At 34.3% G+C, this 25,874-nt stretch overlaps 5 protein-coding genes across 7 annotated transcripts; 1 reads left to right on the top strand and 4 right to left on the bottom strand.

The window, feature by feature from the left end:
* Positions 1-832: 832 nt before the first annotated feature.
* On the bottom strand, positions 833-5,913 carry LOC100813917 (two-component response regulator-like APRR1). Its single transcript, XM_006600638.4, has 7 exons — positions 5,233-5,913; positions 4,590-4,751; positions 4,346-4,479; positions 3,524-3,691; positions 2,774-2,873; positions 2,430-2,471; positions 833-2,255 (listed from the first exon to the last, which is right to left on the bottom strand). The coding sequence occupies exons 1-7, from the start codon at positions 5,417-5,419 to the stop codon at positions 1,309-1,311; spliced, it is 1,740 nt and encodes a 579-aa protein (XP_006600701.1). The 5' UTR covers positions 5,420-5,913; the 3' UTR covers positions 833-1,308.
* A 2,007-nt stretch (positions 5,914-7,920) lies between these two features.
* LOC100818863 (protein NEN1) lies at positions 7,921-10,968 on the bottom strand. The gene is made up of 6 exons (XM_003549639.5): positions 10,398-10,968; positions 10,134-10,291; positions 9,989-10,035; positions 9,841-9,904; positions 8,818-9,545; positions 7,921-8,243 (listed from the first exon to the last, which is right to left on the bottom strand). Exons 1-6 carry the CDS (start codon positions 10,669-10,671, stop codon positions 8,009-8,011), a joined length of 1,506 nt encoding a protein of 501 aa, XP_003549687.1. The 5' UTR covers positions 10,672-10,968; the 3' UTR covers positions 7,921-8,008.
* Positions 10,969-12,382: 1,414 nt separating this feature from the next.
* Positions 12,383-16,646, bottom strand: LOC100818324 (exosome complex component RRP41 homolog). Of its 2 annotated transcripts, none has more exons than XM_006600637.4 (12): positions 16,463-16,646; positions 16,263-16,334; positions 15,825-15,871; positions 15,679-15,739; positions 15,471-15,509; positions 15,297-15,364; positions 14,483-14,561; positions 14,364-14,400; positions 14,092-14,208; positions 13,877-13,962; positions 12,796-12,885; positions 12,383-12,694 (listed from the first exon to the last, which is right to left on the bottom strand). In XM_006600637.4, the coding sequence occupies exons 2-12, from the start codon at positions 16,314-16,316 to the stop codon at positions 12,647-12,649; spliced, it is 726 nt and encodes a 241-aa protein (XP_006600700.1). In that variant the 5' UTR covers positions 16,317-16,334; positions 16,463-16,646; the 3' UTR covers positions 12,383-12,646. The 2 variants fall into 2 exon arrangements, with proteins under 2 accessions (XP_006600700.1, XP_003549686.1); XM_003549638.4 differs by having other exon boundaries at positions 16,263-16,337; positions 16,463-16,638.
* A 1,677-nt stretch (positions 16,647-18,323) lies between these two features.
* Positions 18,324-19,760, bottom strand: LOC100813379 (pentatricopeptide repeat-containing protein At5g66520). Its single transcript, XM_003550740.4, has one exon. It carries the CDS (start codon positions 19,758-19,760, stop codon positions 18,324-18,326), a length of 1,437 nt encoding a protein of 478 aa, XP_003550788.3.
* Positions 19,761-22,122: 2,362 nt separating this feature from the next.
* Positions 22,123-25,870, top strand: LOC100306666 (RING/U-box superfamily protein). 2 transcript variants are annotated; one of them, XM_006600067.3, is made up of 5 exons: positions 22,123-22,433; positions 23,107-23,285; positions 23,496-23,579; positions 25,095-25,241; positions 25,554-25,842. In XM_006600067.3, exons 1-5 carry the CDS (start codon positions 22,334-22,336, stop codon positions 25,674-25,676), a joined length of 633 nt encoding a protein of 210 aa, XP_006600130.1. In that variant the 5' UTR covers positions 22,123-22,333; the 3' UTR covers positions 25,677-25,842. The 2 variants fall into 2 exon arrangements, with proteins under 2 accessions (XP_006600130.1, NP_001238421.2); NM_001251492.2 differs by having other exon boundaries at positions 22,142-22,433; positions 25,086-25,241; positions 25,554-25,870.
* Positions 25,871-25,874: the final 4 nt, after the last annotated feature.

Raw genomic sequence — 25,874 nt, 5'->3', positions numbered from 1 at the left:
AAAATGTTTTTAAATTTGTAATGTACAACAAGCTCAAATGTACCAAAAAAAATATTTTCAGTGAAATTTAATTATTATTTTAATTATAATACAACCTAAATTTCTACTTAATTATATTTTTAACTATGAATTTAATTTCGTTATGCTAACTAACATTGTTAAGTAATTGAAAATTACCTTAAATATGATTTTAATGCAATTATTATAAAAGTAAAAAAATAATTATATAAAATTAATAAAATAATAACAACAAATTTTTTTATATTATCTACGTATTTTAATTAAATTCCACAAATATTATGCTCATGTATGAATTATTTTTTTCTAAGGTGGGTGAAAAATAAGAAAGTATTACATAGATGTGAGAGATATTGATTTTTTGTCTACACATAAATACATTCTTTTGAAAGTAATTATGTTAGATATGGTAGGACATTAAATGTGAGTATCTCTTACAAAGATCTGAACATTTGTTTGTCACTAACCTTTTTACCGGAATCAACTCCATTGGTAATGTAAGTGATAATAATTCACTTATTTTACTTTAGTCGATATCATTTTATTTTATATTTTTCATTAGATATTAAAATATAACCTCAAGGTTAACAATTTGATTTCAAGAATGATAGTTTATGTTGGTTTAATCTCTGAAAGTATGAGCTTCTATATTGGCCCAACCAAAGGTTAATATATTGGTCTTTAAATGGTAATGGATTTAATAAGGCTAGGTCAATTTAGTTGTCAACCCACTTTTTGACTCGTACTTGCTTTTGTAAACACGCGTGGTCATGCAATGGCTACAACTAACCAATATCAGAGATAATCACCCAGCTACTTTCAACCTTGTTGGACCACTCTAAATTAGTTTAATAATACAACACTTTGTACAGAATAATACTATTAGGAAGGGGGATATGCTTGAGCTGGTTGTAAAAAAATTTTGACAGTAAATCTTAGATAACAGTTCAAAAAGTTACAAGTAAACAAAAGTGCCATACTTTCAACCGCATTAGACATGACCTGAAGGAGGTATACCTTCTGAAAGAGTGATGAATCATTCATTTGGGAAAGTGAAATTAGTGATACCCAGCAAGAGTTTGTTTGAACTCCAAATAATGAGGAGGGTACCCAGGGGAATTAGATCAGCATCTCCAACAGATCAACTGCACGTGCTAATCGAATAATGCTGTTGCATGAATTTTCCATCAAAACCAGGAGAACAGTGTTAAGTCCTCAACAGGACAGTTTTAGTGCAGAAAGCAATTCATTGGTCCTTCACCCGTTGGTCAAAGGAACAATTTAACATTCTCAAGCAACCTCAGGAGAAGAATCTCTTGCCCTATGATTGTCTTCCTCTTCATCATCTTCATCATAATCAGTGGAAGCAGGTTGTCCATTAAGATCCACATTAATACCATTCAACTTTCTGACAAACTGTCCCCTCACGCGAGGCCGCCTTTCAGCGAGCCGTTTTCTGTTGACATACCTAATTTTCTTATCAAAGCAGCGCTCTTTCCTTTTCTGTCTAAACTTCATCAATGCTGCCTCTCTCCTATCAACTTTACTTATTTGTACTTCACATGAACTTGAACTTCCTAATGATGGCCAAGAATTAGTAGAAATCTGACCAGGTTGTAAGCAAATGTTCATTGGATAATATGGGAAATTTGTCATCCCATTCGCATGAGGAGGACATTGGGGAAGATGATTGTACTGTGCAATCATAGAAGAACCAGCATGAATCTGCAGGTCCTGGATATTCTTTTGATACAATTGTGCCGATGATGGCATCATAACGTGATTAACAACTCCTGAAATATAATATGGATAAGCATGTTGAGCAGGCACAGAACCGTGACTTCCATTTCTTGGATGCACCACTCCCTGAGAATGTTCTTCCTTGTAATGCTTTTGCTGTGAAACTTCCATCGATGCAGGTGGAGTACAAGATCTCTCAATAGAGAAAGAATCGAGGATACTATTGCTGCTCGGTAAGTCATCTTGAGAATGGTTTCCAAACATTTCTCCATTTTTGTGTGTTTTAAGGCCATTATCCCCCTGTTCAATACATGCTTGATTCATATCTTCCATCCTAACTTCTGTAGTAGTAGTAGTAGTAGTAGTATTGTTACTATTGTCAACATGAGCACTCTCTTCAATGTTGCTCTTCAATGTTGTTGCTTTGACATAGGTGAAAAAGGCTGATGACTCTCCAATCTTCAGTTCACTCTTCTTTGGACCAGATGAAAAATGTCCTGCAAAATTTTGGAAAATCAGAGAGAAATCAGTAAAAATGACACGAGGTACTCACTTCAGCCAAACTTTGTTCAACTTTAGGACTCAGATATCGCATATCCCTTTTAAACTAAGGCCATTTTTAAAATTATAACTGTATAGCTATAGAAGGAAAAATATGATGTGCAAACTACCATCAATAGTTCTGCTGCTTGATGGATGCTGCCTTGGAGTACCTGCATGTGTAATAATAAAGAATAACACTTAGGCATGAACAAATGTATTTATTTTGATTTTCATGAGAAATCAGACTGAAGATATACAGATCAAAATGGGCTAAAAGAAGAGGCACAAAGATAGGAAAAACTGAAGTTTACAATAATCTGTGTCATTTTATGGCATTCAAACAATTGTCCTATACAATCATAGGAAGTAACTAGCAGAGCATTACATTGTATAACTTCAACATACATGCACAAAATTACTATATAATTTTTTATCTTGAAAAATAGTAGTTGAAGGAAAAGGAGGAGCAGACCTGTTCGACGATCACTTATTCCAGGCACATCAGGCTGATATTGTGATACAAGATAACTGGGAAGCTCCACCACAACAGCAGCAATGGTGGCAATACTAGCCTGAAATGATAAATGATATACAAATATTATAATGTATCAAGTAACTACATCTCTGATCTGCAGTCATTAGAAGTAAATTAGATCGATCATATCATAAACACCAGTAGCTGGCCCAAAATGGCTCTATACATAGTTATGAGTTTTCTAGTCTTTAGTTTATGTAAAAAAAAGTGTTCTCAAAACTTTTGGTATTCACCAATGCTGTTCAAAACTTATTTAGGATACAAATCATGACTAGCATCTGAAATGTAGTTTAAGATTTCATTTAAAAATGCACTATGATTCATTTATATTTAATCAAATTTTAACTGCACCATTGACTTGAATACCAAAAGGTTGAATTAATACCATTTATATTGCAATTCAATCTCTATACTACCATCGGAATTGATATCTCCTTTTCATGTGGAAGGCAATGCGAAACTAAGAAGCACACCATTTATTTATATATACACAAACACAACACATTGAAAGGTTGAATAATTTGCAATGTAAGCTCAAAGTTAATTAGAAAAAAAAAAACATTTCTTATATACTCAATTTAATTTCAAGGTTTACCATGTTGCACAAGCTCATCAAATTCTGATACTGTAGAATCCATTAGTTACATGCTTTCTTTTATTACTTAAATACTGATTTCTAACATTTACCTCTTGTTCTTGTTGGATTAATACTCCTGTCTCTGGATTAGTGCCCCTTTTGGACTTGTCATCTGTGTCATCAGAGAACAAGGTGGTACTGTTTGTATTGGCATCACTTGGATCTGATGCTACCAGATCAAAGTCATAATTCAAGATGTTGTTCTCTACAAGTCCAAGCTGCCAGAATAGAAACAGCTATTTCAATTTGAGAAGATCTAAGTTTAACATTGGAAAATTTAGTGAAAATGTCAGATGCAATGGAGATACGCAAATGCACATAAACAGTGAGGAAGCAAGCTAGAGAAAAGGGGAGAGGCTACACCAACTTAGATCTTTTAAATACTTTATCAACTATGACTTTTATGACTCTAAATCAAGGTTTTCCACATTATTCACATATGATGAAGCCATGTAACATATACTAATATAGTTGGCAGGCAATATTTAGTATTACCTATTTTATAGTTAATAAAAAAGCCTTTTGTAGTACCCCCCCTCCCCCCCCCCAAAAAAAAAAAGAAAAGAAAAGAAAAGAAAATTTGGAGTTTTGGTCATAACTTTGTACCAGCAAGCTGGTTGACTTAGCTCTGATACACCACACAGGTGGAGAAAATGGCATCTGGATTGATCAGATTAATCTGAAAGCTTTCCAAGAAAAAGTGGACAGCATGGAATAGAGATGCTTAAAGTCCATGGGAAAGTCAGTCATCAATAATTCAGAATTCATTTCATACCATCATGGAATAGATATGTTTAAGGACAGGTTGAAAACCAATAATCATATGAATAAACACAATATAAATTAGAAGTTGGGACTTGGGAAATACATACCATGCGCCTCCTTCTCCACATGTGTGTCCACAAATTTAGTAGTTCATTTGTGCGTAAAGGCTTTACTAGGTAATCTGCCGCTCCAAGCCTCAAGCACTTTACAACAATGGACACCTCATCTTGTGCAGACATCACTTAACCCCCCACCCAAAATATAAAAAACATTGATGAGGAAAAGGATATAATTTGCCAAACATAAAGAGTCATACAAAGTTCCTTATGAAAATAAAGAATCAAGGCTTACTTATAACAGGGATTCGGCACAATTCTTTATCCCTTGCTATGTACTTCAACAACTTCATGCCTTTCTTTATTGGAAGATCAACTTCAGCTAGTATCATGTCTATGTATTGCCCCTCCGCATTCAGTGCATCAATCACTTGCCTAGCTGACCTTACCGAAATAACTGTGAAGCATAAAATATTCACACTAGTCATATTTTCAAAAGTTGCAGCAAGCAACTCCCTTGCACAGGCTTAATTAAGTCTTGCTTAGGTGCAGCTAAACATTCCTCTAAGTACACCTTGAACAAGTGGTAAGGTCCTCGAACGTAGAAAAGCAAAAATGATAATTTGGATCAGCCAAAGAAAACAAATATTTGGACAGAGAATACAAATCGAATTTAAAAACGAATGGAAGTAACTCAATAACACATAAAATAAAAAGTCAAAATTATCCTTTGATATTCTATCCAACTTCCAAATCAGAATTATCCTTATGACCCAGAAAACTCACATCACTGACCATTCTAGCAAAGCAGATTTCAATTCAAATTTTTTTACAAGACACGAGTAAACCGAGATTCATCTTTCCAACTGTTATTATATTATCCTTAAACAGAAAAACAATTAACAAAAAAAAAAAAGAGAAGGGGATTTAATTCATACCCTGATAAGAGCATCCCAAAAGAAGAGTAAAAACCTCTTCAGAACTCTTGGAATCGTTATCACACAACAAAATCCTCACTTTGCTTCTGTCAATGAATCCATCGCCACTCTTACTATTATTCCCACCACAGTTACTTGATATATTGTTCAAATTAATAAGTTCCTCAGCCTCAGTTTCAGCATCCATCGTGACCCCTCTTCCCTGTACTAAACAGAAAACAACAACAACAACGAAAACAACAACAACCACCCAATACTAAAGCTCCACACAAAATCAAATCTTGCAACCACACCCTCAGTCAAGACACATAAAACTCAAAACCCATCTGTTCATATCTGCTGATCTTTGTATCATCACCAAAATCCAAGTCTGGGAGGGACGGCGCACGTGAGCAGCTCAGACCAAAAAAAATACTCCAAACTTTTTTTGGCCCAGTAGTGAGAACAAGCATGACAGTTTAATATGTTTGGGATTGATATTTGATTAGGATTTCAACCAGAGGAACAAAAACAACTAGATGGTGGTGGGAGCTAACGTGCGCCGGAAGAAGGAGAAAAGAGGGAGGGCGTAGGATAGCAAAAAGGGTAGAGGGTGACGTGGAAAGAAGGGAGTGAAGAGAGCTGAAAAAGTGAAATAGAAATAGATATGAGTGGGTTAGTGTCTGGATAGTTACTTAGAGATAGAGAGCAGGCCACGTCAGTCCCCAAATCTCTCTTATTTTATGGAGACACACAGTCTCACCAAAATATCTCAAATCTTCCCTTCAGTCCCCTCATGTATTTTTCTTTCTTTTTCTTTTATTATTATACATAAATAACAAGTTTTGAGATTCATGCATTCCCGCAAATGCAAGAGTCTGTAAAGAAACTAACTTTTAGAGTTTAATGTGTATGAAAAAAAATTCACATAGTTAACTAATCAAACATCAGTGTTAGTATGATTTTGTTAAAGATAATTATTGTAAAAATCAATAAATTTATTAAATTCAATGATTAGATGACATTCCAATATAAAATTATTTCATATTAGTATAATCCATTTCTCGTTAACTCATTTTGTTCTTTGCTCTTTTTTGGAAACCTCCAAGTATGTTCATGACTTGTTAAATGAACCATAATACTTGCTTTTATTAAGAATAGATATAGATATGATTCTGCAAGTGTCATTCGTGCATTACTTATACAGGATTTATATTCTTTTCTCATTGAGGTTAGCATTATTTGTCTGCGGGAAAACTAACGAAAATATATTTTAAATGTCAAATCTTTTTTTAATTTAATAAATTTTGTTTGTATGTAAAAGAAAACACTCTTTAAAAATATATGTCAGAGAAGGGTACGGGCCACGGATTGCTTGTTCAGTCGCGCCAAATGCCAATTGGTGTAATTATTGTCTTTTTTATTAGTGAAAACTTTAAGTTATCCAAAAATAACTGAAGGAATGACATCCACATCAACAGGAATTACATATCCTTCATGGTTTGAACAGATGATTAATTGATGCAACATCCTAGGTTTATCGAACTAAACAAAACTGAAGAATAAATAAGATTTTTATACAAAGATTCCCAACCATCTAGTATACTAATGAGCCCTAAACTCTAAAGACATAAGAACATATTTAAGCTTGGTGTGGATTAATGTCCAAGATCTGGTTGTTGTTTCAATCTTAAACTCATCAATGTTTATTATACCATCATGAAAATCATTGCTCTTATATATTCTATGCCACAATAAAGGCTGAATGGACTGTTCATAATGAGACTCACAGATAAAGACAATAAGGTTATAAAAATCCTAACTCTAGCCACCTCAAATTATGCATACACTCTATTCTTAAACCTATTGACTCTGATAATAGCGACTACAGCATCGGAGTCATTGCATATACAGACTCTCTAATATATAGCACAGGAAATCACTATTAAAGGACCAGTTTATTCCCTTGAACCACAAGATACATGATTATTTCTTCCTACACTTATGCTGAACTCACATGGTGCTGCTGAGAAGAGAAAAGAGACAAATAGAAAGTTTCTCTTATATGCATTTTGAGTGCATCTACTATACTATAAGTTGGATTTCCCACTCAAGATTAGTACATTTCAGGCGGGCCAACTACAATGTTTGGTCTTCAAATATCGTTAAAACAATCTAGTCTTCTAATAATCTGATATCACAATAGGTGTCAATTATTTAGTTTAGGCGATTGTGAGCCCGGGCATTTCTGATTTCTTCTTCTGCCTAGGTTGGGAAATGCAAAGATGAAGCCACTTAATAGTCGCAGGTTGGTGTAATGCTTTGCCAAATATGAATTTAATAGAATCTTTTTTCCAATTTTCCATTTCGTTTAGACAACATTTGCGCGGTAATGGGATATATGTTAAGTCCACATTATCGTCATAGAATTCAGGGAGAAACATACCTCTGAAAGAAATAATTAAAATTCAATTTCGCTAATTGTTATAAAAGGATTTGCGCGGATTTAATACAGATGATGACGAGATTCAATGTCGCTAATAAATAGTCATTCACTTTACATAAGCTATCAGCTTTTGAATCAATAATTCCATGTTCTTTTTCTAATTCTTATTTATTCTTTTTTTGCCACAGGAGAGGAAATTCATCCTGTAGGTCTAGATGGAGTTGAGGACATCAGTGAGGACATCAATTGAACTACAAACATGAAATGGAATCAACTTTACAGCATAACCAATATTTAATCTATCAACCTTCGCATGTAATAACTAACCTATACTTAATTCTCAACTTCCTTCTATTTGCCATGAATGATCAATTTTTTGCTAACTAATTTAATCCCTGCATTCTGCTGATAATCATATGGATCTAAGGATAAGAAGGCATCAACAAATGTCCCAGGCATGAACAACGAACCAAGTTCTGCAGCATCAAACTTGCTGAAGAGAAGTCTTTGCACTGTTCCAGATGATTCTCTTTGGTATATTTCCGTAGCATAAATATCAACATCTGCCACAACAGCTGTAGGTATGCTGTAAAATGAATGTTACAGAAATCAGAGAAATTCTCATTGACAAATCCTATTTGTTTGCCAATTAGGATCACCAAAGCAGAAAATTTGGATTAATTTTGCTATTCAATTAATGGTATTCTTGAACTTATCCCTGCTTGTGATTCTAACCAGTTAGTGTCATCCCTTCTTTATCTATGTAAAGCACAAAAACAAGGGTACCTCACTACATAAGGTTTCTAACAAGTGGGATCTAGGGGAAATTGATGTACACAGTCTTTCCCCAGCAAGCAAAGAAGTTGTTTCAAAGATTTGAACCCATGATGCTAGGTCACAAGGCAGTGACCTTCCACTGCACCAAGGTTCACCCTCAACAATAAAAGCATAAATTGATGCAGTGATTTCTAATGATTTAATAAAACCAGGAAAATGGACACAATATTGGAGAAAGTTTTCTAGGATGCTTCAAACCCCCTTGGCATGGTAGTCATGTAAAACTGAATGCCCAGTTTTGAGAATAATGTTAAACACCTTTATACATGTGAAGTGAAGCAGTCATTTATATTGATGAATTAAATAACAGGTCAAGAACTTACTGCAATCTGATAGTAGGATAGTTGAAGAAGCCTTCTTTCCTAATAACAACAGGCCTCCAATCAGAGCTGCTACCAGAATCCATGTTTAACTTCTGTGCTACACGGTCACAGGCATCAAGAACATTACATAGACTTGGTGATGGATCAACCACAAAACTCAATCGTGGCCGGCCAGCCCTATCAAAAAACCTTGAGTTTATTCCAAACCGCACTTTCAAATCAGTACAATGAAGCAGAAACGGGAAACCTTCATGCAGTAATTCTATCCTTTGACTGCCAAGGAAAGATGGAACAAGAGATGCATCAATAAAAGGGATACATATTCCATCAGGTTCTAAAACAGCAATAGAGCTGCTGCAAGGCTGAGATACAGAAGATGAGGAAGCCAAATCAGGTGACTCTTGCATGGTTTTTTCCTCCATGGCAGCATCTGACTTAATGGATTCTCTTTTTATTTCAGCCTCAAGAGCGCTCAAGTTAAAAGGATCCGATTGATCTATATTAGGATCTGCAATATTTGGGACATTCCCTTTTAGGCTGCTCAATGCAAAAGAAATTATTGGATGATTTTTGTCCTTGGATTCGGTTGCAGGAGATGATAATACAGAATCTTTATTAATATTTAATAAGCCCCCCTGCGATAGAGACTTCTCATTACTGCGGCTTCTTGTAATAGAATTTGGTGAAACCCAACTATTTGCAGTGAATATATCTGGGAGACTTGACTCCTGTAAGGATAGACATAATCATTATTTTTATGCAAGTTCTCAAATAATGCTGCAAAATACATAACAATATCAGGAAGGAAAGCTTCGAAATTCATATATACAAAAGATTACATAGAATAAGAAAAAGATATTATTGTTTCTTAAAATGCCTTTGATTATTCAGAAGGAAGCGCAAGTACTAAGGTTCCTCAATCAAACATTTTCTTAGTAATCTACAGAAGCTACACAGTAAAACCTGATTCCAGCCAAATGCAGGTTGTCCTCAATGAAACTAAGACTTTGAATTAGAAATTACCAAGAATAGAACTGTTGCACAGTATTTGAGGACTTCCAGATTCATCCGAACATCATCCAAGCTCCTGAATATCCGTAGCAGCAAATATCAGGAAAGAGAAATCCAACTTAAGATAAACGTGCTTGCATTAACAAATAAATAGTAGTACCTATGTGTCTGACGTCCAAGCCCAAAATAAGTAGCAAGAGTAGCCATCTGCAATGAACATGAATCAATTAAATACACCACAAACTTACATACATACACTAACTGAAAGGAGCATATTTAAACGGTAGAGAAGAGAATGATGATACCTTCATGTCACCAGCTCTTCTTCCAAACTTTTGAGTCAACAAAACCAGCGAGTCAATGGTTCCCTTAGGTTCAGGCGGCGGCTGATTAATCTCAGCAAAGGCATCTCTAATCCGAACACAGTCGAATCGTATGATATTATGCCCCGCCCAAATCCTCCCTGCACAGTCATAATGCACCACTTTTTTTTTAAAAAAAAAAAAAAAAAACAGAACAACTAATTAATCTTAGTAGAGAGAGAGAGAGGTGAAGAAAAGAAAGAAAACCGTGAAGGAGGTCGTAAACGAGGTGAGCAATGTCGGCGAAGGAAGGGGCGGCGGAGACGGCGGCGGCGGTGATGCCATTGCAGCGCTCCGACAAGGGGGAGATGACGGAGAGGTTGGCGGGACGAACGAGAGTAGAGTAATTCCGAAGCTCCGTGAGCGTTTTGGGGCAAACCAAAATGGCGCCGAATTCCAGAAGCGCAAAACCCTGCCCCGTTCGGGTGGGAACGCTGGTCTCCACATCGAAGAACACTATTTCGGATCGGTCTTCACCCATTGGAACAGTGTGTAGTAATTTGTAACGACAATTCAGAATTCAAGGTTTGTTTCATATATATAATGAAGGACGGAGTGGTGATTAGGCTGGCAAAGGCCCATTCGCTTAAGTTATTACTTACCCGATCATGGGGTTGAATGGAAGTGCAGTTTTGGTATCTCTGTTCGTGCAATGCAAGCATTGAATAGTGAATTTCGTTTAGGAGTTAGTTATTAGTTATACTTTGCTTCTTCAAAATAGGGTTTAAGATAAATATGTTGTCTCTACGGGTTTGTTTGGTTCAAAATAGGGGAGAGGAGAAGGGAGGTGAGAAAAAAATAAATGTACCGATGTACACAATTGCATGTCTAAATATAAATTAAATAATTCTTAAAAGAAATTATTTTGTGTAATATATTATTTTATTTTATTTTTACAAAAGCTTTTTTTCCATCGAATATTAGGGTATCCATGTCTCGAAAAAGATCATTTAGGACATTAAACTAAGGGATGCATTGAATTATGATTTTAAAAGATAATTTTAACATAAAAAAGTCTCATGAATTTTAAAGATTATTTATAAATATTACGACTTATTAGATTTTTTTAGAAGACTTTCATGATAATTTGGATTTTAATAGATTTATATCATATGAATTTAAAAAATTTGAAAATTGAAAAGACTTTATAGATTTATAAGATTTGAAAAGATTATGTAAATTTTTAAAAATACATTCAAAATTACAAAAGTTAGTAAAACAATAATAAGAAATGATAAAATTTAGATAAAAAAAATAAAACCAATATTTCTTTAAACTTTTAATAACTATATTGATTTTAGCCTTGTGTCCTCTTATACTATTATTTTTTATAATAATATCTTCTCATTCTCACTTTTGGATTGTACAATAGATTTAAAATTATGCATTGATTTTCTGATTTTTTTTAATGACTAAAATTATTTCATGATAAATCTAATGATATATTTAAATGGAATGCAATAATAAACATATATTAGAAGGAAATAATGAGGGAGAAAATTTGATAAAAAGATTATTGAGTTATGTATGAATGACGAAATTAACATTAATAGTCACAAAAATATTGCATGTGACAATTGATGAATATAATTAATATAAAAAAAATATGATTAGTTTTAACACATAAGACAAACATTAATTTAATTTAAAGTATTAAAAAGAAAAAAAAAAGTATGTGTAATAAGGAAAAAAAAAACAAGAAGTATGATAACCAATAAAAAAAAAAAGAAAAAAATCTAACAAAATTTTAAGAACTTAAGTGAGATGATTTGATGATGTTTTATACCAAAAAATCTGATAAAATTCATCAAAATCCTTCTTAAAAAATAATTCATCAAAATTTATAAATTTTTGAATACAAATAAACTTTTTAAAGTTATAAAAAATCTTAATTGAATATAAAAAAAATTATATAAAAAAATCTTTTAAATCTTTTGAAATCTTTATTCAATACACCCCTTAAAGTTAATTGGCAATTAAATTGTCTAATTAGACAAAGTTAAATGATTTTTGTTCTAATTTCAATTATTAATTCTCCATTTGTTTAAGTATCAGATCACTAGTTTCACTCTACATGGTCCCAAAATAATTCATAAGATTTGTTATTTCAATTGACAAGCTAAGACTTTGGATTAAAGTTGAAAAAGTACTTTTGTAAATTCTAATGCATAAAATCAAGTAAGAATTTGTTATTGGGAGGAAAAAAACTTTTAAACTCTCTCACAAGTGAAATTCAAACATGCACAAAGTTAGAACCTCTCCCCTCACTTCCCTTTAGTCAACACCGTATGCAAAAAACAAAATTGTTTACAGGTAAATACAGGAGAATTCTAATCCAAAATGAGAAATGCACAAATGCTGAAAGAATGAACCTATAAATCTGGAAAAACAAGACCAACGACAATAATAATCATCGCGTCATGATGCAAATAGGAAATATTACTTCTGCTCTAAAATTATACACCTCGTCGATACTCAAGTTGCTTTGTGTTCTCCAGTAAAACCTGCCAACCAACAAAGCAGTCCGAATTTAAGCTATGAAATGAATGTAAACCATGTTTTGAATCCTCTTAGTATAATCACAAAAATGTAGACAGGTTCTTACTTCTCGAATATAGTTAGCTATTGCTTTGCAGCCTTCAATTGCCAGTTGCATAACATTTTCCAAAATGTCAATTGGTAGTTTAGAATCCATCTACAGCCAGTAACAAAAGAAATTGGTGCAAATAAAATTAAACTAGGGGACTTTTCCATTTTGAATAACGGAATATGGCTGTCAGTGAATATTAGAGAAAATTTAAAAGAAATACACTGGAGTACAAAAGAAAAGCATTGCATGCTTTTCATAATAATGATACAGTAGTAACTGACTATGATAGTGTATTGGAAAGAATATATTAACTGTGTTGGTAGTATTTCTCATCAGTCTAAATTCAAAGAACTAACAAAAGATTTGTCTAAGAAAATAAAAGATGTTCAACTGGAATTCCCACATCAAACAGTTAAGTATGATTACAATGAGGGAAAATAAAGTTAGACTTGACCAAGCATTAACTGATAAAAAAACAAAATATCTGTCTAAAACCCACTAAAGAATACAGGCACAAATCACTCTATCAAGAACCTTCATCAAAAGTAAAATGGAGGTTTGAATTTGGCTCCTCTAAAATAAGGGATGCATTATAAAAGGGAAAATGCAGTAATACCTGTTAATTGAAAAACCAACAACTGAGATCGTGACAATATAGATGCATGCATATTACAAACTATCAAGTTGTTAAATCTGCTAAGTTTATTTTGGGGGTTTCCAAACATGCACCTACTCTGTACTATTCCCTCTAAGGTTCAGCCATCACTTTGAGCCAAATCCATAAACTAGCAAGTCTAATAATGAGAATAATTTTGGAAGGAGGGGGATTACAGATTTAAAAACAACACAGGCTTTATGTGAGTACCAATGACAGAGAGAGCAATAGTTGAAAGAATATGGATCTCAAGGGCTCACGGCCTCTACAAAAAAGGCATTACCCACAGTAAGGACAGTAGAACTTTCACAGTATGCAAGCAACACTGCATAATTTAGGCCCAGAAGTCCAAGAGGGAGCATAAAAGATTTTATTTTTCCTGAATTAATTTACTTTTTGACTAGAAAAGAAAAACGGAGAAAATAAGACATGAAAATTTACCTGAAGAAGTGTCACTTTATCCAGCTTCGGAAGAATTCCTAGAGTTACATCAGGACCTCCAGCACTGTCTTCTACATAGTTCAAATCTGTCCATATTCATTCAACAACTTTTAATAATTATGACAGGTCATGCATCAGAAGTTGACTGAAATAAAAGAAGACACACCACCCTTGTATTTAGCCAGTTAAAATTTCAAGTAAAAACAGATATATACCAAGCAGAGGGGTGCTATTAAGGTATCCAGCACTACAGGAAGTTACAAGATCACGCATAGGAATCCCAGCATCGGCAAGGGCCAAAGTTGCAGCATTTATACAAGCAGATCTAGTTCCTGTCGAATGCATGTCAAGAACAGAAGTTATATTAAAGTACAAAGACATGTTTTAGCATTGCCAAAAATTAACGGGGACATATTTAAAGAGTAGAAGAGAGACAATAAAATGACAATGAGAGAAGATAGTCACAAGATTATCAGGTCTTAGTTACCTCCATCTGCTTGGAGAACTTGGACATAAATATCTATCTGCAAATTTAATAACTAAATCATTAGAAATTTAAAAACAAAACACATTTATACAAAATAAGTTCTGAATGTGTAATTAAACCTGGGAACGAGGCAATAAATGTGTCAGTATACAAGCTTCCATAGTTTGTCGAATAACCAGAGAAATTTCAGTTGATCTCCTGCAGCACGAGAAAACTTCAATCAACCAAAGAAGTAGTAAAAAAACAAGAGTTCATCCCATTATCCTAGTTTAAGAGAATCTTACAATGAGAACCAAATTAAAACTCTGAAGAAGCAAAACAAGATAAAATCTATGTCTACATACACTGATGGCTAAACCATTCAAAACTAAATGCAAACTTTAGCTAAAGATGGCTCATAATAGTTAAAGCTTGAAGAAAAGATAAACAATGAGGGGAGGACAGTAATGGTGCTTATGATTTTACTTTTCACTGCTCTATGATACATAACCCACTGTTGAGCATGTACTCATCAATCTCAGAGGCGTGGAGCAGCCAACCCCAAAAACACTATAGCAGTTAGTAGATAGCAAGATAGCCGTTATACTGAAAATTATGGATACAAGATAAATAATTTATACTGCATAGTGTATACACATGAATGCTAAAGAAAACCCAAAAAAAAGATATTCATAATTGATAATCAAAAGTTACAGTTTAAAAGTCTACACACACAATCACCACTTTTGCAGCTTAATTCCTACTTCGGTAACAAGATGAAAAGGTCCAAATCACAATTATTACAAGATATTCTTAAGAATGATTCTATTAATGCAACATACACTCTTGTGGCCTCGTCCTATTAGTCCATACTCTAATACCATTTCCACAAGTACAAATATATTAAAAATCAAGAAAAAAGATTAGGAAGTTAAACAAGTAAATAAGTAAAACCTGTCGCCCTTAGGTTTCCTCATGCGATCTCCAGTGCTAAAATTAGCCATGCTGTACTCACACCGAACCTACAGACACACAAAGCAGATAATCAGCAATTAAGTTATCATTACAATGCATATAAATACACTAAAAATACACTCAATGTATTATAACTTAAAAGAAAAAAGCTACCAGAGCATGGCTACTTATTTGTTGATTCCTATTTTGCACCTGAAATGCATAGAAGTTACCAAAGAAAAACAGCAAATTATCTAAAGCTCAAATGGAAATCCAAAGCTTTTTTAAACATTTAAGCTGATTGACACCCAAAAAAGATATTTACCCGCCTTCAAATTACGTAGATAACTATTCATAAGCAACGTAAATAATTAAACAGTACCTCTCTAGGGCCATAAACAGCAGCAATGACTTTGGTATTACCCATCTCGAAAATGGCAGAACTGGTTTCAAAATGAAAATGCTTTATGGTCAAATGCTTTGAATGAAATCACAGCTTAATTTTTTAAAAAGCTAAAATTCATTTACCCATCTGCTTTGGATACAGCACCAATCTCTGCACGAATTTGTCGCATCTAGGACGTACCATAAGGAGGGGAGAAAATGGTAAGGGCAAAGATCAGGAGAGAAAGAAACACAAAATCATACATTTAGTTCCTCTAAAGTGAAAGAAGTGCACTCTAGAGGATAAAGTACAGTAATAGCCATTCAGTTTTAACAACTTCATAGTTTGTGATACATGTATATGTGTTTTATCACGATCTTCACCGCTGATATTTTAATCAACAGTTATAACTTCACCTTATCCTCCAAAATGCATTCCCTTCCCTCATTTCAGAATATTCAAATCCCAAAATCATGTAACACAGTTATCAAATAGGACTAAAATCCATGGGCCAGAGCCAGACCATAAAACCCTACAATTGGCCCCCTTTTTTTCAACTAAATGGGGACATCTAGCCCTACCTCCATTGGTCGGCGACCATCCAAGCGAAGTCCTTCTGGGCTGACGTATTCCATCCTCTATGGCAGCAAGAGCTACTTAGGAGAGAAAAAAAGAAGCAGAAAGATATTATTTATTGTGTTCTTGGTTTCAGAGCAAAAAAGATACTACAACATCAAATCTTCTATTGAAACACAAAGGTGAGATTTTGCAGAATGAGTACCTGAGTAGTCAATATTCGCAGGGTGCAGGTGCGACGAGAATTATTGGTGCAGTGCGGGTTTGCTGTCGCGGCTGCGTTTTGCGGCAAAAAAAATCGCGGCAACAACTTCAACATTCCCTGTTGTTAAACCCTTTTGTTTTCGAAAACCCCTCTCCCCCGTATTAATTTTTGTCTTTTCCTATTTTACCTAATTGCCCTATAAATTCTTTTATCTTTTTTCAATCAGTATTGTTTTTTTTCTTTTTTTTATAATTCAGCTTTTAATACTTTGATTTACCCCCCACATGCATAAGACTACAAGTTGAAGCACTTTGTAAGATCACATTGGATTCAAACAATTGAGAATAATTTATTTAACATGTAAATTTATATTTGATTTTCATGTAAAATTTTCTTAGGTTAGTAGTAGTTATACTCAGAGCGGAAATCGTCTATGATCACCGAGTGGATTGAGAAACACTCATGGTGTCTCAATTAGGATAAAAGAAAATATTACTCAAATATATGTTTTGTCCCCTAACTTTTTTTTTGTTTTTAATTTAATTCCTTATGTCCACCTTCACCGATAACACAAGTCTAATGCCATTTGGATTAAATTAATGGAAGAGCAAACATATTACTAAAAAAATTCTTAATATGATCATTTTAGAACTTTTAGGGGGACTAATTTAGAAAAAAAAAAAGTTTAGAGACTAAAAATATATCTTTGCCTATATAAAAAACATAAAATATAACCTAATATTATTTCCATCCTATATATAAAAAATAAAAAAATAATATTTTTTTTAGTCCTAATTATAAGATTGTAGAATTATTATATTGCTATATTTTCTTTTTGTCCTTAATTAATTATGAGATCTATTACTATTAGTGATATACTAATATTTTCCTATAAAAATGAGTATATTTATTGAGCTATCAATCAAATAAGATACACTTATGGGTTGAAAAATAACCATCTTTTGAATCATTTAATGTCACGGGAGTCTTGGAGTGAAATTAAAAACTATAACAAATTAATCAATCTAACAACTTTAATTGGTATTGATGAATTAAGTAATTGTTTATAAACGGATGCTAACCAGTATCCTTATTCAAGAACAAAAGAGAAAAAAATATTTATAAACACTGATTATCAAGACTCTTGTTTATATAGGACGGAGGTAGTAAAATAAATAATGATAGTAATAAAAAAATAGACTACCCTGGAAGGGTAGAGCTTGTAAAATAAATAATGATAGTAATAATGATCTTCGCTTGCTTGACGCTTCCACCAAGCTAACCGCGACATGCATTTAGAACCCACTGCTGGACATCTCAAAGGAAAGCATGGAACACAAAGAATGATAGTCATAATCATAAAGGGTGTGTCTAGGATATCTCACACCTTATATATAAAACAGAATTCTAAAGTGAAGTTCCTAAAGCCAGAACAAGAGGAAAGTATTTTGATTAAAGAAACCGACGGCATAAAGAATGGCTCATCTGTTAATATTGAATGAAATAATTACAATAAGTCAATAACTGATTCGGTTTACTTGTTACAAGATATTCAGAGAAATGTAATATGTTAACTTATGTCCCATCTTAGTAGAATGTTAATGTTGTTGTCATGCCAGCGAGAATTCTGCGTCATTTTCAAAGACATGGCAAGAGAGAAGGAACACGCGTGGTTGTGACAAAATGATACAAGCATTCCTCCTCAGAATGCTTAATCAAAGTGATGGTATAGAATCACCATAGGAAACTAGTACTTGCGCTAGCAATTGCTACCAGCCACTCTGACAACCAGAAAATTCGAAAAAGATGCTGACAAATATAATTGTAGAACGAGGCAAATAGTAGGTTCTTCTTGCACTTCCTACACCTCAACATCCAAGAAAACAATTATCTCTCTGTCATAGCCTTCCAAATTGGCCTGCTTGGTGACGTCACGCAGGGTTTCATAGATAAAAGATGAATGTTTATGAGTCATGTCACCTGCTATAAAATTATGGACAACTCCATTAATTTGGATCCAACTTCTGCCCGGAGGCTTTTTCACACCCATCTCAATCATCTTCTGTCTCACTGTAATGACATCCTGCCACCTTTGACCAAAAGCATATATGTTTGACAAGAGCACAAGATAGCCCGCAGCTTGATCACCATTGAGCTCAGGTACTAACTTGTTTTCCACTTGTGATGCTAGCTCCGAATTCCTGTGAATTCGACAACCACCGAGAAGGGCACCCCATATCGCATCATTAGGATTTAAGGGCATAGTTTCAATAAGTCCTCGTGCTTCGTCTAATAATCCAGCGCGACTCAAGAGATCAACCATGCATCCGTAGTGTTCAATACTCGGGCTGATTCCCCAGGTATGCTTCATGGATGCAAAAATTTGGTGTCCTTCGTCTACAAACCCTGCATGGCTACAAGCACAAAGAACTCCAATGAAGGTTATTTCATCAGGCCTTACTCCATCTACTTTTACACCATCACTGAGCATAGTCTTAAACAGATCAAGGGCCTCCTTCCCGAGTCCCTGTTTCGCAAAAGCCATGATCATGCTAGTCCAAGATACGGTGCTTTTCCGAGGCATCTTGACAAACACTTGATAAGCTTCGTGAAGGATTCCACAACTAGCATACATGTGTATGAGTGCATTGTTCAAACGCACAGAGGGCTGCTGCCAGTTCCTCGCCACAAACCGCTGTTGAACATACCAATGAATCCATCTTCCCAACTTCAAATCCCCTAATTCAGCACACGCGGACAAAGCCGCCACCAACGCCACCTGATCCAACTCCACGCATGCTCTCCTCATCTCCCCAAACAACAACAAAGCCTGTCTGCTCTTCCCATTCCGAGCACACCCGGCAACCATGGTGGTCCAAGACACAACATTCCTGCACGGCATCACGTCAAAAACCCTCCTAGCCCCATCGAAATCGGCACACCTGACATACCCAGCAAGCATAGAATTCCAGCTAACAACACTTCTCTGCGGCATACCATCAAACACATGGCGCGCCCGCTCAACGCCACCGCGCCCAGCATAGAAAGTGATCAAACTCGTGTCCACAAAAACATTGGAGCAATACCCTTTTACCAAAACCGTGGCATGCACCTGTTCCCCTTCTTTTACCAACCCACCTCGCGCACACGCACTCAACAGAGACGAGTGCGTGAACCCATCAGGCTCAGCCTTAGAAGACACCATGTGAGTGTAACATTCCACGGCTTTCCAAGGCGTGTGGCTGCGGGCATAGCCTCTAATGACGTGGTTCCAAACGGTGGTTGTTGGGTTGTCCATTTTGGCGAAAAGATGGTGGGCATGTTGGAGATGGCCAGAGGCTATGTAGAAGGAGAGAAGCTTGGCGACGATGAAGTTCTTTTGAGAGAGGCCGTTGAGAAGTACTTGGGTGTGAATTTGAAGGAGGGTGCTTACGCTGTTGCAGTTCTGCAATAGGGACAACAAGTGCTCTTGAACAACTCTTTTGCCGCTTGCACGAACCAAAACTTTCATAAACATCGTACCTCAACAAAACCAAATCATGCATTGTTTTTTCTGCTGAATACTAAACTTGTGTTTTCGCGGGAATGGATGCTTATGTTTTTCCGTTTCTAGGTTCTCACATCCAAGCTCATTTAAGATCGACCTTGACTTAATTAATTCAATAAAATGCTTAAATTCATATCTTTTAAAACGAATAATTCTAAGAAACAAAGTTTTAAAAAAAACACACATAATTATGTTGTTAGACTCTTACGATAAGTCACTAAATTTTCAATATTACTTGAAAACGAAGACTAAAACTGTTAATGAAGAAAAGGTATAAAAATAAAAATAAAAAAGTTCAAAATTTTGTTTAGAAATGACATAGCTTTGGGTGTAACTAATACAATGCATGTTTGCTTGAAAGCTGAAACTATGGGGTTTATAAACATTGGGTGGAATGTGATTCCAAAGTTGTGGTAAAGTTTGTTGTTGACGAGTGGCGTGGAATCTCATCATCCTCACTGACCTATTGACAAGGCTATTTGATGATGGAAGGAGAAAGATTGGGACATTTATATGTGTGGTCCATGTGTTTAGGGGAGCTAATATGGTTGCGGATTGGTTAAAAGATGTAATCAGACTTCTTGTGTCTCGTAGGATTCTTGTTTAGTCTTCTTGGGCTTTTAGCCATCCTTATTAAAAAAAATTGTTTAGAGACTAAAATAAATAAAAAAATTTGAAAAAGTTTAAGAAACCTTTTAATAAATATATTAAAAATATAAAAAAATTAAATATTACTACATAATGTATAAGTGGAGGAATTAATATGAAGATTTAGAATTTTTCTTTTGAAGTACTTATTTACGTCAAATTATTTATCAATTTATAATATGATTACTTTGTTCAATAATATTCTTTTTTTATTAATATTTAAACCAATAATAATTAATCTTTTATTTTATTATACACCAAACTATTGCTGGAACAAATTATTTGGCACGAATTCTGAACTGAGAATAGTTTGAAGCTACCTCTGTAACATTAACATTAAGATTTGGTGCATGAATTTGTGCTTCGTTAAGTTGTTCATCTCCATTTCTGTTGCATTAGTGTGACATCTGTAAATTTAAATCCATTTATAGTATAAAAAAAACAGTTTGCCTTGTATTGATATAAGAATAAAAAATCGTGGTTATTTAAAACAAACATGCATGGTGGGGGGGGAATGAAAATTTAAGTTCATATTATAATTGCAATTCATTTTGCCTGGGGCAAAATAGTTGGCAAGTACTGAAAGAAAAGAGTATAAGTTGGAAGATCAAGATGCAAACCGGTGAGATCTTTATTTGGAAGAATAAACGTACGTGAGAACAAGGTGCAACCCAAATGCCCCCATGAACAATTATATGAAATACTACCATTTTAATTTGATCACATCTACAGTGCTGCAAAACCGATGGATATTGTACGGAGTATTATTTTTCCATAATAAGCTAAAGAAGTTAATCAAACACGAACCGAAAGTTAATAGGTGCTCAACTAATGGGGGTGTGAAGTGTGGACACAAATATTGTGGCAGGAGGTGTTGAAAATAATGATCATTTTTGGCATTGGATCTGATGATGGAGTACTGCTTATGAATAATTACGGCTGGGCCGTTTAGAGCCTATCATCACATCGTTCAATCCTAGAAGCAATTCAATTTCTGTGATAGCCATGCGTGTAAAATTTAAACATGAGGGGATTACAATTAATTATAGCATTAATTACAAAATTTAATACAAACTTTGGTTGGTACCAACCATCTCACAGACCCATGCCAATGACGTGACTTTGTTTTTCTTAGCCTCCTCCATAATTATATATACTGTAGGCAAATATAATACTAATTAGTGTTTTTAGAATATTAATTAAAAAATTAAAAAAAAAATATTTTTTACTAAAATATATTATTCATAATTTTATTTTATTTTAATTTTCATGATAAGTTATTTTTTCTTTTTTATTTTTGTTATTAATATTCTAAAAATACTAATTAACAAGAGAGTTGGAATATATGAATCATATGATATTGAATGAGAGTACTATCATATAATGTAACAAAGTAGTACTATTATTAATATATTTTAATAATATTTTCCTTGACATCAGTAAGTCCTATCATACCATCCAATCCCATCATTTTTGTTTTGATTGATCCATTCTAGCTAGCTTTCAATTCATTTTCTCCATTACCCCAAAATTTGGGCTCTTTCTTATCCTTTCTAATCTAATCCCACCATCATCTCATAACCAATAAACAACAAAAAGAACATCAGCAGCAGCCATGGCCCTGAAGTTTGCACCTTTCTGACACACCCAGGTTCTCCCAATTTGGGTTGGGCACCATGGAAACTGGAATAATCCAGGGACCTTGGGGATTTCGCTCTCTATCCAAATTCGTTTTATGCACCATTTCTGGGGCCCTTACCGTGTGTTTTGCCCTTGGTAATAATAATACCTTTTGATTTTATTTATTTTTTCCTTAAGGAAATAACTGTTTTCTATCAAATACTATCGTTAATTCTTTGTTTTTGATTAGTGGGGCGTCAATAAATCGATTCCCGTTGCCCTCAATTTAGAGCCTTTTGACTTTTGTTATACTATTTGTTTTTTATTATTAAGGTGTAATTCTCCAGGCTTGCTTGCTGTTAGGTAGAAAGTAGAAATATTAAATTGTATGCATAAATCAAATTTGTGCTGGGTTTTTTTTGCCCTGAACTGTTGGATTTTTTTATAAGACAAATTAGAGGCAGTTTTTTTAGGTAATTTTTGTGTTGTTTTTCTATTGGAATTGAAGTTTCACCTCGATAATCTCCGTAATAAATATTTACTTTAAAGGCCAGCATAGTTTTTTTTAGGCGAAACTATAATTCTGATCGGAGAACAAAGCTAAAAAAGCACGTAAGTGACTGTATTTTAAGCTTTGTACTTTTTAATGACCTGGATTGGTTTTGGTAGTGAGATTTATGGTTGGTGTGGTAGTTGTTGTTTACAAGGGTAGAGAATTTGAAGGGTGTAGATTGTTTGCCTGGCCAGTAGCCACTATTGTAGTGTTGCACAGGGTGTGCAGTTTGGTTTGGTTTCATTGGTCTCATATAATTGTGTTTTTTGGTTGCAGCTGGGGCCCTGACAGGAGCTATAGCTGGTGCTCTAGCAGCTAAGGCCACTAAGAGTGGTCTTCTCCGGGGAGTTTCATTGGGTGCCATTGCCGGCTCTATACTCTCTGTGGAGGTGTTGGAAGCTTCCCGTGCCTATTGGTGTATGGAGCAAACTGGCTCACGGAGTGCATCATCTATGGTTGGTAGTCATTCTCTTCTTGATTTTCCTTGGTCTCTTTGTGAGCAAAATGATTTGTAGTAACTTTCAAAATTATGAGGCACAATATGGTTTACCTTTTTAAGTTTCAAGCCTTGCACTTGTTTGTGCTAGCCTGTTATATGATTAGCCTTTATGAGTGGCAGTCTTTAATTCTTAGTTTTAAGCCAATATTTTAACATTGAAATCCAGGCAGATTTCATAGAGGAACTTGTTCGTGGGAGGCTTGTTGAGGAATCCCTTACACCTGCTATTTTAACTGCTTACAATTTGCAGGTAATTCTCCTTTTTCTCTTGCCCCACATTTGCCTTTTGAAAGCAATAGCTGTGTGCTTCAGTGGATGAATATAATAGTCTAGGGGGCTATCTTTGAGTTGGTAATACTAAGAGCTATTGCCTATTTGGTATGGCCAATTTGAGATGGACTTAACCTTTTAAGACTTATGAGTAATGCCACTTGTTTTTATATATTTTTCCTTTGCAATATGGAAGCTTGCAAAATGCCAGCTTTCTTTTTCTCCTCCCCTTGGGCATTGGCTAGTTTTATCAGCATATTTTCTATTCTTGAATTAGAAATGAGCCTCTTTTTATTTCAATTCACCTAAAATTGGTTTTTCTCAGTTTGATCAGCTTGTGGCAAGCTCATGTAACCTATATAACAATTGAAATCTGAAATTAAAGTTAAAAAAGGAGATTTAAACTATTCACTTTGTAAAAAAAGCCTCAAAACACTTGGAATGCAAATCAGAGTGCATCGATCTGCAGACATTTGATTATTTATCCAAACAAATATAGCACACATTAAGTCAAAAACAAAGATTTGACAGCAGAGAGCTGGTTTTTGTAAAGAAAATCATCCATTAAATTAAAAAGTACATTAATCAAATCAGGAATGGTACCATGGTTAAACCAGTCATCCTTTGAAGGATTTTGTATTTTATTTCTCTGAAAATTTCTCAATCAACAATTGTCTGTGGGATATCTAATTTGTTCATTCCAAATTTGCAATCAAAATTTATAATTCGTGGTCTTTGTTAGAGTTTCAGTCCTTAGTTGGACATCAACTACTTCCCCATTCAATGCAAAATACAAATCTTAAAATGCCCAATAATCCAAATTTGTACACACATGGACAAGATTCGAATCGTGAATTGTAGCATTTTGATAACTATGCAGCCATGTGGCTGTTTTAATGCAGCTGTTTAAGGTTGCACTGGCGATGTAATAGTTGTTTACAAAATAACTATATGCCGCTTATATAGTAGGAGAGACTATTTTCCACGCCAACTAATCACATGTGCATCCATAAGACTGTAACTAACTAAACGATCCATAACCAACCAAACTATGGTAATATCACTGCCATTGACGCTGCATGTGCACAGGATTATCTTTAATTTTTTAATGTTTTTTAACTAGCACATTTTAATTTTTATGCCTGCTATCAATTCATTCAATTGCTTTTGTATGTTAAAGGATTATCTTTACTTTTTAATGTTTTTTAACCTGCACATTTTGTGTAAATCTCTCTAGATTATTTTGACTCTTGTTGAATTTTGTAAACCCATATGTAGACCACTTTGATTTTTATTTTAAACAAGCATGGTTTGTAAAGCTTATTTACATATAGTGATGTAACTAATATGAACTTCTATAAATTTTTGCTGTGTTTATTGTTTAGAACTGTATCCTTAAGACACTTGTAAATTGTGTACTTGGACTACTTTATCACGCAGTCTGTTGGATAATATCTAGTTTTTGACGTATGATCATTTGTTTTAGTTTGAGCAGGTTGGCATTGCGAATACAGGCTATGTTGAGACTCATGATGTTCATGGCTTAGTTGCACCCAGAGGACTGTCAGGAGATTCATTGAAGAGGTTACCCCACCATATGATCTCAAAGGCAGAGAATACCTGCTGTGCAATATGTTTGCAGGTGATTATTCTTTTTTAACATATGTCCATCTCCTAATCCTTTTTCTGTTTCCTATGTGAAAATAATTAAAAAGAACAAAGAATATTCATAAGGAGGCTCTGGAAATACTAATATTAAAGCAGTAGGTAGGTATTATGTGCATAATTAACCAAGGAAGCCTCTAATTTTTCTTGCTTGTGAGGATATTAATGAGATTTAATGACCACAAAATGCATAACACTTCCTACAAGTCTTCATTATTCCCATTTGAGTTTTTTTTTTTAATGAAACTGTTAATGTAATGATCTTAACATTGAGAAGTGAAATTTACAGGATATTGAAGTAGGGGAAATTGCAAGAAGCTTACCTCGCTGTCACCATACATTTCACTTGATATGTGTGGACAAATGGCTTGTCAAGAATGATTCTTGTCCTGTCTGCAGACAGAATGTATAACTTGTTCCTTGGGCAATTTGAGATTATCTTTATGGGCGGATGTATATGTTTTATTATTTGTTTCTTTACATACAAACTGAGATTACCATTAAGTTTTGTATAGTTGACATTGGCATTTTGTACTATTCTGCGATGTAATTGTTAAATAATACTATTTGGTATGAAAGCCAATGCCCAATAACAAATGTTTTGGGAGAA

This window comes from Glycine max, chromosome 17, assembly GCF_000004515.6.
Source record: "Glycine max cultivar Williams 82 chromosome 17, Glycine_max_v4.0, whole genome shotgun sequence".
NCBI lineage: Eukaryota > Viridiplantae > Streptophyta > Magnoliopsida > Fabales > Fabaceae > Glycine > Glycine max.
This window is presented reverse-complemented; position numbering and strand designations above follow the sequence as displayed.

Coding starts and splice junctions, on each gene's coding strand:
- LOC100813917 (XM_006600638.4), bottom strand. CDS start 5,419: ATGGATGCTGAAACTGAGGCTGAGGAACTTATTAATTTGAACAATATA. Junction 2,472..2,773: donor AATAAGTGATCGTCGAACAG/GTCTGCTCCTCC, acceptor TTACACATGCAG/GTACTCCAAGGCAGCATCCA. Junction 2,256..2,429: donor AAGCAGCAGAACTATTGATG/GTAGTTTGCACA, acceptor AAAATTTTGCAG/GACATTTTTCATCTGGTCCA.
- LOC100818863 (XM_003549639.5), bottom strand. CDS start 10,671: ATGGGTGAAGACCGATCCGAAATAGTGTTCTTCGATGTGGAGACCAGC. Junction 10,036..10,133: donor GAAGAGCTGGTGACATGAAG/GTATCATCATTC, acceptor TGTTCATTGCAG/ATGGCTACTCTTGCTACTTA. Junction 9,905..9,988: donor CTTGGACGTCAGACACATAG/GTACTACTATTT, acceptor ACGGATATTCAG/GAGCTTGGATGATGTTCGGA.
- LOC100818324 (XM_006600637.4), bottom strand. CDS start 16,316: ATGGAATACGTCAGCCCAGAAGGACTTCGCTTGGATGGTCGCCGACCA. Junction 14,209..14,363: donor AGTTCTCCAAGCAGATGGAG/GTAACTAAGACC, acceptor TGCATTCGACAG/GAACTAGATCTGCTTGTATA. Junction 12,695..12,795: donor TAGCTAACTATATTCGAGAA/GTAAGAACCTGT, acceptor GTTGGTTGGCAG/GTTTTACTGGAGAACACAAA.
- LOC100813379 (XM_003550740.4), bottom strand. CDS start 19,760: ATGGACAACCCAACAACCACCGTTTGGAACCACGTCATTAGAGGCTAT.
- LOC100306666 (NM_001251492.2), top strand. CDS start 22,334: ATGGAAACTGGAATAATCCAGGGACCTTGGGGATTTCGCTCTCTATCC. Junction 23,580..25,085: donor TAACTGCTTACAATTTGCAG/GTAATTCTCCTT, acceptor CATTTGTTTTAG/TTTGAGCAGGTTGGCATTGC. Junction 25,242..25,553: donor GCTGTGCAATATGTTTGCAG/GTGATTATTCTT, acceptor TGAAATTTACAG/GATATTGAAGTAGGGGAAAT.